The sequence below is a fragment of the Agelaius phoeniceus genome, chromosome 6, assembly GCF_051311805.1.
Source record: "Agelaius phoeniceus isolate bAgePho1 chromosome 6, bAgePho1.hap1, whole genome shotgun sequence".
NCBI lineage: Eukaryota > Metazoa > Chordata > Aves > Passeriformes > Icteridae > Agelaius > Agelaius phoeniceus.
The window spans coordinates 17,361,027-17,371,233 of record NC_135270.1 but is presented as its reverse complement, the minus strand read 5'-3'; the positions used below and the strand labels follow the sequence as shown (position 1 = coordinate 17,371,233).

Genomic DNA, 10,207 nt, shown 5'->3' with positions numbered 1-10,207 from the left:
TGAACTTATTACAGCAGCCTCTAAGACAGAAACAGCAAGTTTGTCCTTGCAGCAGGGCATGAAGCTGCAGCAGTCCTTGACAGAGGGTGTTTTCGATGGCACATCATTGGAGCAGGGCAATAAGGGCAGTTTTGATGCTACAAGGCTGAACTATGGCCTGTAGCAGCTGTACTTGGCCCCATATGATGCAACCCCACAAGTCCCGAGTTTCCTTCCTTTTTTTCCTATTTTGGGCATGTTTTGCCCTGTCATCCCCCACTGTGCTGACAGTGCTGGAAGAAGGCATGTGGCGCTTTCCCACTGCCCTAGCATCCCACACACTGCAGCGGCTCACGTGGGCCTTCCCCACCACCCTTGACTCAGCTAATTTCCTCTCGCTCAAGGCAGTGACCAAGCTCCTGCTGGCCCTGTCCAGACATCAGCAAATGCGATGGGTCAGGGTGGTGGAAGATGCCCACAGTCACACCCAGCACTGGGTCCGTGTCCCCAGCAGCAGCTGCCATGGAAGCAGCTGGCTGTGTGTGGCAGGCAGGGTGGGAGGTGGGGGCTTGGATCCCGGCATGGAGCCCGGTGGTATCTGACCTGCACAAAAGTGGGACAAATATCTGCACCTGCTTACTGAGCATGTTTGGAGCATCCTGTAATTAATGTTTGTTCAGCTGACGGCTGCTTAGCATTATTAGCGAATGATGAGTGGCTGATGTTGTTGATGTTGCTACCTCGAAACATCTAATTTCAGCATCTGCACTGAGCAAAAGGGCCATGGGCCAGACGGTTGGTGCCAAGACCCTGCCAGGCTTTGCTTCTTTGGAGGTGGCTTCCTATCAAATCTGTGCACATGGGCATCCCTGCCCTGCCTTAGCAACCCTGAGTTTGGACCCAAACAGTGGCCACAAAGGCAGGGACAGGACCTCTGCCAGTGGCATGTCAGGGCCAGCAGCTGCCCTTGCTAAGGCAAGAAGTGCAGAATCCCATGCTCGAGGTAGCAGGACTGAGCTTGGAGACAGATACAAGATGACATTCAGGCACCTAATCCAAAGCCCACTGAAGGTTTCTTGTGTGTTTAAGCCATTTTGATGAACATGCCAAACACCTGATAAGTAAACAAATGTATGTAAAGGAGCACTGAGTTATCCCACCCTTCCTCCCACACTGCTAGACACAGGCATGAGGAGCAAGCACTCACACTGGGATGCTTGTTTATTTATTTATTGGGGGGGGAAATAAGCTTTGGTGAGAGCAACACTTGTGAAGCCTTTAAAAGAATTATTTTCTGGTTACACTGAGGTTAAAACAACCAAGCCAGCATTGTCTTTATCTCCTTGCCCATAATCTCGCTGACGCCTGAGCAGCTAGATTACGTTTTTTAACAAGGCGTTTCTGGACAGCTGGCAGGGATTTGAGGTGCCATGTCCCCAGGCAGCACAGTGGCCTCTAGTGGCAACTCACATCCAGCCCTGGGGAAAGAAACCTGCAGGTGAACCTCGCAGGTTCCTTGTTCCCCAGGAAAATTAAGAACTGAGTCCAAACTGCCAGCGGAGAGGCATCCCTGTTTGGGGTGTGGTGTGATGTCAAGCAGGGTAACCGAGCACACCAGGTACCCCATGTGCAAGGAGCAGTTGTTCCTGAGACCTCCACCCATGCCCTCCACCCACGGCTCTGGAGATCCATTTAAGGTTGGCCACAGTTCCCAGTCCTGCCCCAGCCCCCGTGGTGCCGGTCTGCAGCCCGGGCCCCTCCATGGCTTGTGCTGCAGGCAGCCTATCTCCAGTGCCCTCTCCTGGTGGGACCTCAGTGCTGGGCTGTAGCCTTGTCCCTGTCTTGCAGCTCCAGGAGCTGAGTGTCCCATGTCTCTGTCTCCTAAAAGCACTCTGGGCAGTATGCATGTCTAAGGAAAACTGTCTTGTGCTATAATCTCTTTTATGAGGAGGAATAGCTTGGGCTTTCTTTCTTCAACCCATTCACCCATTTCTAAAAGGTTTGTAGGTCCTTTACAGTTTTGAAGTCTTTCTCCCTCTTCTGAGTTTGGCTGGAGCTGCCTGAAGCACTCACTAGCACATCACTCTCCTCAGGAAACCAAGATGAGTGTGTCCAGTGAGGCACAGTCTTGAGAGCTCTCTTCAGGCAGATGGGAATAAATAATAGAATAATAGAATGGTTTGAGTTGGAAGAGACCTTAAAGATCAGCCAGTTTCAGCCACCCTGGTGTGAGCAGGGACACCTTTCACTAGACCAGGTTACTCAGAGCTCCATCCTCCAACCTGACCTTTGATACTCCCAGAGATGGAGCATCCACAACTTCCCTGGGCAACCTATTTCAGTGCCTCATCACCCTCACAGAAAAGAATTTGTGCCTAATATCTGATCTAACCCTGCCTTTGTTCAGTTTGAATCCATTCCCCCTTGTCCTGTCACTACATGCTTTTGTAAATAATCCCTCCCCATCTTTCCTGTACATTCCCTTCAGGTCCTGGAAGGCCGCAGTTAGGTTACCCTGAAGCCTTCTCTTTTCGAGGCTGAACAATCCCAATTCTCTCAGCCTTTCCTCATAGGAGAGGCGCTCAATCCCTTTGATCATCTTGGTCTGCCTCTTCTGGACTCGGCTCAACAGGCTGATGTCCTTCCTGTGTTGCTCAATCTTGGGGACAGTCTGAGCACTGCCAAAACTAGCATTTTTTTTCTTGCTCCTTTCATCTTGTGTGTATGGCATTAGCTTCACTAATTTCTTTGAGAAAAGTCCCCAGGTCCTACATGGCAGGTAGGTGTAGTCCCCAGTGTCAGAGCAAAGGTGTCCTCCCATCCTGGAGCAGTTGTGTCTTTTGGCTTTATCCTAAGACGTAAAAAACCTCTTATGAGGAGCAGAAATATGCATCAAGCTTTGCATGGGAGTCCATGCTCTCGTTCCCTTTCCCTGAGATTTGCTTGCTGCACATTAGGAGATCTTTCCTTCTCCACCAGAAGTTTTGCCTCCAACTGACCCAGTCCCGTGTTGCTGGGAGGGAGGACTGCTGGCCTGCAGCCCATCAGCAGCAGGAGGGGACCCAGGCAGAGGGTACCCCCACATTCTGGGCCCCTTGGATGTTATGAAGCCCATCATCAAAGAAAATGTGAGGCTGGATCTGGGCGAGGATGGGGCCTTTGGGAGCCCCATCCATGAAGAAAGCCTCGTCGATGGGCAGACCCCATTCCCGGAGCGTTTTGATGGCTCGCACGCCCATGTCCCGGCCGCTGCGCGCTGTCACCAGGTAGGTGCGGATGGGGGATTCTCCCTGGCCAAACTTCTTACGCATCTTCCCGAGGTGCATGGCAAAAGCCTTCAGGGGACCCTGGAAGGACAGCAAGACAGTTGGGAGTGTGTGGGAAATAAGGAAACACCTGCTCTGCCTGTACAAGCCACTTGTTCCTCCCTCAGACTTTCTCAAGGCTCTGCAGAGCACACAATGCCTGTGGGCTCCAGGACTGGGCAATGCTGGGACTGGGGATGTGCACTGCGGTCCCTGGGAGGAAGGCGAGCCTTGTGGTGCTCATCCCAATCCCAAAGTGACCAGCAAGGTACATCCCAGCAAGCAGTGCCTCTGGGTCTGAGTCCTGCAGGGACTTGGACAGCAAGAGGTCACAGCCTACAATAGGTGGTGTTTGGATTAGCCACAATCCTAGATATTTAGGGCTTATTTACAGGAGATAACAGATCCATTTCCAGTGAGACTCCAGATCAGGCCCACACCAGGGACTGAGTAGTGGATGCATAGGGACTCTGTAAGGATTTCTGCTTTTGTGACTGTTCATGCCAAAGCCCTAGCAGGAGAGACAGCAGAGCCTGTGGGTGCCCACGGAAGTGAGGTGGCACGCTCACCTCTCCTATGGGGACGGCCTCCATGGCCCGCTCGTACTGCAGTGCCCCCTCCAGGCCCTGCTCCTGGAAGATCCGGTCTGTCTCATCTGAGAAGAGCACGGCGTCCCCGTCAAACGCCACGCGGAGTGGAGTGCTGGGGGCCTGCACCTCTTGCTGGAAGACGAGCGCCGCTGAGACCCCTGTGAGGCAGAGCAAGCTGGGGTCAGGGGGGACAGCCCTCCCTGGGGCACCCCATGCATGGCCAGCTGCTCCCCACGCATCTGCTGCAGCCCTGACCCACATCACCATGCCAGGGCCTCCAAGTCAGGGAGCTTTCTGGGGGAGTCAGCCGAGCATTTCCATGGCTCTGTTATTCCCTGAGAAAGTGCTGCTGATCAGAAACCAAGGTCTGGGCAGATACTGAAGTGTGGTAAGAGATGGTGGGTGGTTGTCAAGGCATGAGCAGCCCTCCTCCTGGTGCTTGCTCACCCTGCCAAGCCTCAATCTTTAATGCCCAGATTTAGCACACTGTGATGTGAATAATATGGGCTGGCATCTCCATTGATTGTGGTAATTGGCTTAATTACAGTCTCTTCCTACAAGCTGCTCCCTGCCCACCCTCATATGTGGACCCAGGCTCCCAGATGGAAGACACTTGTCAGGGCAATGATTCTCTCAAGGAGGTTCCAGGAATGTGCTGTGTGGTGAAGGAAAGTCCAGGCTGCAGATGGCTTGCTCCTGACCTTGAAGGACGGTGGCCAGCTGATATGCTCATATCCAAGTGAATTAATAGGAAGGTGATTAACCCCATTAGAGGAGTTGGGGAGACTGCACTTCCTCTGATTGAGGGCAGACACGTGCTTACTGAGCACACAGAAACTCTGCATGTACCAAGACAGTAAATTTCTGTGGCATCCTCACAAAGCCCTGGGAATCGCTGATAAGCCCTCACTGATGAATAGAACTGCATTTTTGGTTAGAAAGGCTTAAATGTCAGGCAGGGAATGACCAGCCCATGGCAGAGCTGTGCTCAAAATGATGCATAATGCACTCAGTGACTTATGAGGGCATCTGAGCAAGCCTGGTGTGTTTGCAGGCTACTGGTAAGGACAGAAAAGGAAACTGAACTGTTCAGGACTGTACTGGTAATCAATGTACCATTCACCCCTTGTCCCTGTGAAATCACAGGCTCTGGTGTTGTCTCTTGGTACTGAGCTGCTTAGAAAAAGTGTGGTGGGTTTGGGGCCGTGGGATGGAGGGGAGAACGTACCTCTCCGGAGGGCGTTGCAGACATCTGTCCTGTCAGCTGAGAGGAACAGCTTGACGCCGTGGGACTTCAGGTACTGCGTGGAGTCCTCGTCACTGACGAAGCAGAACTTGGAGATCTCCAGGCCTTCAGGACAAGGGATGTGAGTGGAATCTTATGGAGCAATATCTTCCTCACAGCCCCTCCCTGGTCCCTCCCTTCCTGGGTCTCGGTGTGCTTTTCTGCAAGAGCTCAGGGCAATGAATTTCCCAGTGATGTATGGGGAACCTGCCTGTGTTCTTGCTGCATCTTCTTGACCTGTTGTTGCTCCAATAAAACTGCAGACTGCATGTAAATATTCGCTCCATCCCTCTCTTAAACGAGCATTCCTCCTGACAGCACTCTGGGATTTAGGGTGGCTTTTTTAAACTTTTTTTATTTTCAGTACCTGCCTGAACATGCCCAGGCCGTTCAAAATGCTGCAACTTCCTGGTGTAAAAGAGATGGCTGAGGGGAGCTGGGGTCCAAGAGAACCCCTTCCCCTTGTATCCCTTGGCTCTCTGTTTGCCACTGATGATCCACTGTGGTGCCTGATCTGCTGTGCAGCCTCCCAGACACAGCCAGGGATGGGTCCCCCTTACCGTAGTGCTTGGCGCTGTTGATGATGCGCATGCCGCTCTCTGGGCTGTTGTTGGAGAGCACCAGGATGTCAAAGAGGTCCCTCTCTGCTGGGTTGCTCTCCAGGATCTTCTTGTTAACATACTGCACTGCCTGGGAGGAGATGGGACTCTTTAAAAGAGGCATGACTGCAGTACCTTTGCAGGGTTCTTTTGCAGTTATGGTTAGTGGTTTGTGCTGCATCTGTCAGCTACGGCAAGGCTGGCATGTTATGGAGAGCCAGACAGAGCAACCATCCTGGAAAAGCCAGGAGGAGATGGACTGGTCAGGAGAACAGGTCTCAGTGCCCTGCAATGAGGCCAAGAGATCAGCACAGGTTGATGATGTGACAAACCCTGTGATGGGAGTTGAGATTTAAAGCTGGGGAAGCTGAGCTTTCACCCCATCCTGTGAGTGTCTGCATGTGCCCCATGCCAGGTGTGGGGCTCACCTGGATGAAGGCAAAGGCTGTGCCTGGTGGCAAGGGCTTGTCCTGGTTGGCCTGCTGGTGCCTTGTGTACTCCTCCTTGCCCTTCTCCAGGTAGAGCTTGTGCTCCTCCTCCAGGTTGAAGATGGCTCTGGTGGTCACAGCAACGACCAGTGCTGTGCTGGGGTCTTTCTGCAGGACAGGGAGGAAAGAGGAGTCAGGGGACAGCAGAGAAGGAGCTCAGGGAGATGGAGTGAGCAGGGGGCACCAACCAGAGTGGTGGGGTTGGGTGCTGGAGGTATCACCCCTGTGTCACGGTTCCTGATGCCAGAGGTACCACACCCAGTCTTCATCTTCAGGCCACCAAGGATGGGGCTGGCAGTTGTGAAACCCTAACCTGTCTGATAAGTGCCACATGCTCCAAGGACAGCTCACACAGAGGGAATTGCTCCATAATTTTGTTCTTTGTGGGGCCAGCACAGCCACAGTCATCTGTTTGTGCTGGGTTTCTTTGCACATAATGGTGGTACTACCCTTTGTTTGTGTCTGTTCTGGACAGCTGAATAAAGTCTCTGTGTATGTAGACATGGCTGCTCCAAAATTTAAGTGTGAGCAAATGTACCTGTCCAGTCCAAGCAACTGGAAATCACATGGACTTCACTGGGAACAAGAGCCCAGAGCCCTGGGACAGCCTTCTGGGACAGACTTCTGCTGAAACCCAGGCATGAGCAATTCAGGCCACCACAGTTCTGGGCTGTGGTGTGTTCCCTTCTGTGGTGGCATTTCAAGGCTTGGTTTGGAAATACAGGATGTGTGTTTTGTAATGGACAGCCCTTTTACCTGTTTTACGTTGGTGTTTATGACTGTGCTTTCCAGCTCTGCCATCTTCAACTCTCAGCCTTTAAGAGAAAATACAAAATTAAACCTACAGATTATAATGTAATCAATCTATAGTCATTCTTGAGAGGGGAAAGAGTGGAAAGGAGACAGGAAACATCCTACACACCAAGCATAGCAGCCCAAATGAACCTGTTTCTCCTGACAGCAGCGTTGCTCTGAGAAAAACTGTTCTAATAGCTCCAATTAAATGTGATGGAAAAATGGCTTTTCAAACACAGATCACTATTTTATTTTTACTTCTGTTTTTCTCAAAGAGTATTTTTCTCTGTGTGGAACTGCTGAAAGCTGTTGTGTAGCTCTTTTCCAAACAAAATAAGGCTGTCTTTAAAAGCCCAAGTAGGTTTCTAGTTCACATCCTTGTTGCCTTTTTTTGCCACTTTTGCTTGAATGGTGAATTTGCATTTACAAATGAAGGAGTTCACTGCATCAGCAGCTCATTTGCAGCTGTAAAAAGCCGGAGTAAGTAGAAGAGTGTGGTGAGGGCTTGGATAAAGGCTGAGACCCCTGCGATGGGGTTGGTCTGCCCCTCCACAGCCCTGTGAGCCAGTAAGGCCCTAGCTGATTACTGTACTGGGGGGCTGGGCAAGCAAAGAGCAAAGCCAACATGCAGTGTAAAGGACAAGTCAGGGTTTCTACAGAGACCTGTCTTGTGCCCCAGTTTTATTTAATTAATGTTTATTGTTCAGGGACTGAAAAATGTTGCCTGGGCCAGTAGGCACCACTGGCTGATGCCAGCCGTGAGAGCCACAGCCTTGCCATGAGCTTCCTTGCTCAGAGCTTCCATGTGCACTCCCCGACTGCCCCAGGAGTAGAAAGTCCTGCAACAGGGCTACTACCCCAGCCAGAGCTGCCTGGAAAGCCAGGAGATGCTGAGCATCCCTCTGCTTCCTCCACCCCCTGCCCCATGCTGGGAAGGGGTCTCCTCCTCGAGAGGGTGGCAAACACCAGCCCAGCGCAGGCAGGAGCTTTCCTCCGACATAATCTCAGCCAAGTATTCTCTGAAAGTCAAAACTAAACGCAAAGGGGTAACGGAGCTGGGCAGCCCTTCCTGGTGGGAGAATCCACCTCTAATTTCTGCTTCGCTCTTCCAAGCACTGCAAACCAAGCCCGACTTCTCCTTTCCATCTCTCTGCCCCGACAGCCCGCAGCGCTGTTCGCACCCAGACACCCGGATCCGCACGGGCACACGTCTCGCTGCCAGACCGCAGGAAAGCCTTCCAGGCGGGCGCTGCTGGTCCCCGCAGCTCTTCCTACGGCTGCCTAGCAGGGAGCAGATGTTAGCCCCTGCACACAGACAGGGTTCTGCCGGAGAGAAAAGCGCACACTCACTCACTCACCCTGAGCGCTGCCTCTGCTCCCGGCCCGGCCCGGCCCGTCCCGCGGCAGCATCCCGGCCGTGTCCCGCTGTTTATATTTCCCCCTGCCGCGCTGCAGGAAGCGGGCAGGAGCCGGGATGGGCGCAGCTCCGCTCCCCGGCGCGCTGGGATTTGTAGGCAGCCAGCTGGTTGGCGTCCTGCCCGGGCCAGACTGCATTTCCCGGCTGGCATTGCAGAGGATCACGGTCACCTGCGCCTGGCTTCGGACACGGCCGCGGTCACCCTGGGGAGGGCCCTCGGCGCTGCTCCCGGCTCCGCAGCTCTCTCGGCGCTTGTGCTCAGTGGCTGATCGCGGTCCACAAGCCGTGATGTCTTATTTCTGCAGCTGGAGTGTTTATAGAGTGCCTCCAGTCCTCTCATTTTCCAGCCCTGAATGGTTGTATTTTTGACCGAAAAAAATAGGGGTACCTGGTCCGTAGTGACTCGGGGCAGATGCAGGGATGCGGGGAGCAGAGGCAGGTGCAGAGCGTGGCTGGGTGCAGCACGTTTGCAATTTTACTGTAATGATTTTCGGTCTCTTTTCCCTAATTTTCTGAAAGCCATGTCTCACATGCTGTCCTGAGCAGGGTTGATTTTGGGGCTAGGATTTTACTTTTCTGGGTAGGCTGTGTGGCACCCAGCCCTGTGGGGCTCATGGTACCAGAATAGTTCAACACCCTTTCTCTGTCCAAGACTGTGACTGTCAGGGATGTGGGGGGGAGAGGGTGAGGGCAGAGTGGCTCAGGGACCCAGGACCATCCTGCAGCTTTTCCTTTGCCCTACTGCTGGAACATGATACACAGCCTGCCCAGCCTTGGAGACCAGATGGAGACCAAACTCACATGCACTAAGGCTGAACAGTTGTCCACCTGCATGACATCAGGCTATCACCAGGATCACCAAATCTCCTCCCAAAATGTGGGAAGGCACCAGGGTCCTGTGCAGCTTGGTCTCACTGAGGTCATAGAATATAGAATGATTTTGGTTGGAAGGGTCCTAAGGATCATCTAGTTTCAACCCCTTCCACCCGGGCAGGGATGCCATGCACCAGATCAGCTTGCTCAGAGTCCAATCCGACCTGGCCTTCAACTCTTCCAGGGATGAGGCCACAACTTCTTTGGGCAATGTGTTCCAGTGCCTCATTACCCTCTGAGTAAAGAATTTCTCCCCAAGATCTGAATCTCTTCTTTTTTAGCTGTCTCTAGCAAACCACCTGTTGAAAAGGCTACTTACATGCTCAGCTTTTAGTGTGCATATGCAGACCCCCTTTCCCTGCAGGATTTAAATATCCCTATTCCCCCATCCCCATATTGCATTTCTCTTGTGCATCCCTTGGGACTTCCAGTTTAGAAAAAAAAGTTCCCCCAGAAGTTTTCTGCAGCATCATTCCTGCATCTCCTGCTCCTGGAGATGGTGCTTTCCTGAGCAGCAGGAGTGCAAGGTCCTTGTGAGTGTGGCTATTTTTTGAGTGGCTGAAGGGCAGCCCTAGCCCCTCTCCTGTGGCTAGGCACGTGTTGTGGAAATGCCTTGGTGGCCATGTGAAAATCTGGAAGGACTGGTGAGTCAGGGTGGTGGGGCAGAGCTGGGACACGTCCCATCACTACCTCAGCCACTAGACACTGGCAGTTTTGCAGTATGGCTCCCTGCTTCTGACACCACCCCAAAATTTACATGGCGATAAGGCAGGTTTTGGGCAGACTTTGCTGAATTGGCAGCAAGGGAAGAAGTTTACAAGCATAAATTTAATGCAATGGAAGCCTGTGAAATTGCTCCTGGCTGTGTGCCTGGTG

General features: G+C 52.6%; 1 protein-coding gene across 1 annotated transcript; it reads right to left on the bottom strand.

Annotated features, from left to right (window-relative positions):
* Positions 1–1,182: 1,182 nt before the first annotated feature.
* LOC129121743 (cytosolic 5'-nucleotidase 1A-like) lies at positions 1,183–8,624 on the bottom strand. The gene is made up of 7 exons (XM_077179923.1): positions 8,400–8,624; positions 7,003–7,061; positions 6,187–6,354; positions 5,720–5,849; positions 5,103–5,225; positions 3,854–4,032; positions 1,183–3,326 (listed from the first exon to the last, which is right to left on the bottom strand). Exons 2-7 carry the CDS (start codon positions 7,045–7,047, stop codon positions 3,024–3,026), a joined length of 948 nt encoding a protein of 315 aa, XP_077036038.1. The 5' UTR covers positions 7,048–7,061; positions 8,400–8,624; the 3' UTR covers positions 1,183–3,023.
* Between the last annotated feature and the right edge of the window lie 1,583 nt (positions 8,625–10,207).

Excerpts from the sequence above, each read along its gene's own strand:
- LOC129121743 (XM_077179923.1), bottom strand. The coding sequence starts at position 7,047 with ATGGCAGAGCTGGAAAGCACAGTCATAAACACCAACGTAAAACAG. Across the intron at positions 5,226-5,719 it reads CAACAGCGCCAAGCACTACG|GCCTGGAGATCTCCAAGTTC; the intron begins GTAAGGGGGACC and ends CTTGTCCTGAAG. Across the intron at positions 3,327-3,853 it reads AGGCCGTCCCCATAGGAGAG|GGTCCCCTGAAGGCTTTTGC; the intron begins GTGAGCGTGCCA and ends CTGTCCTTCCAG.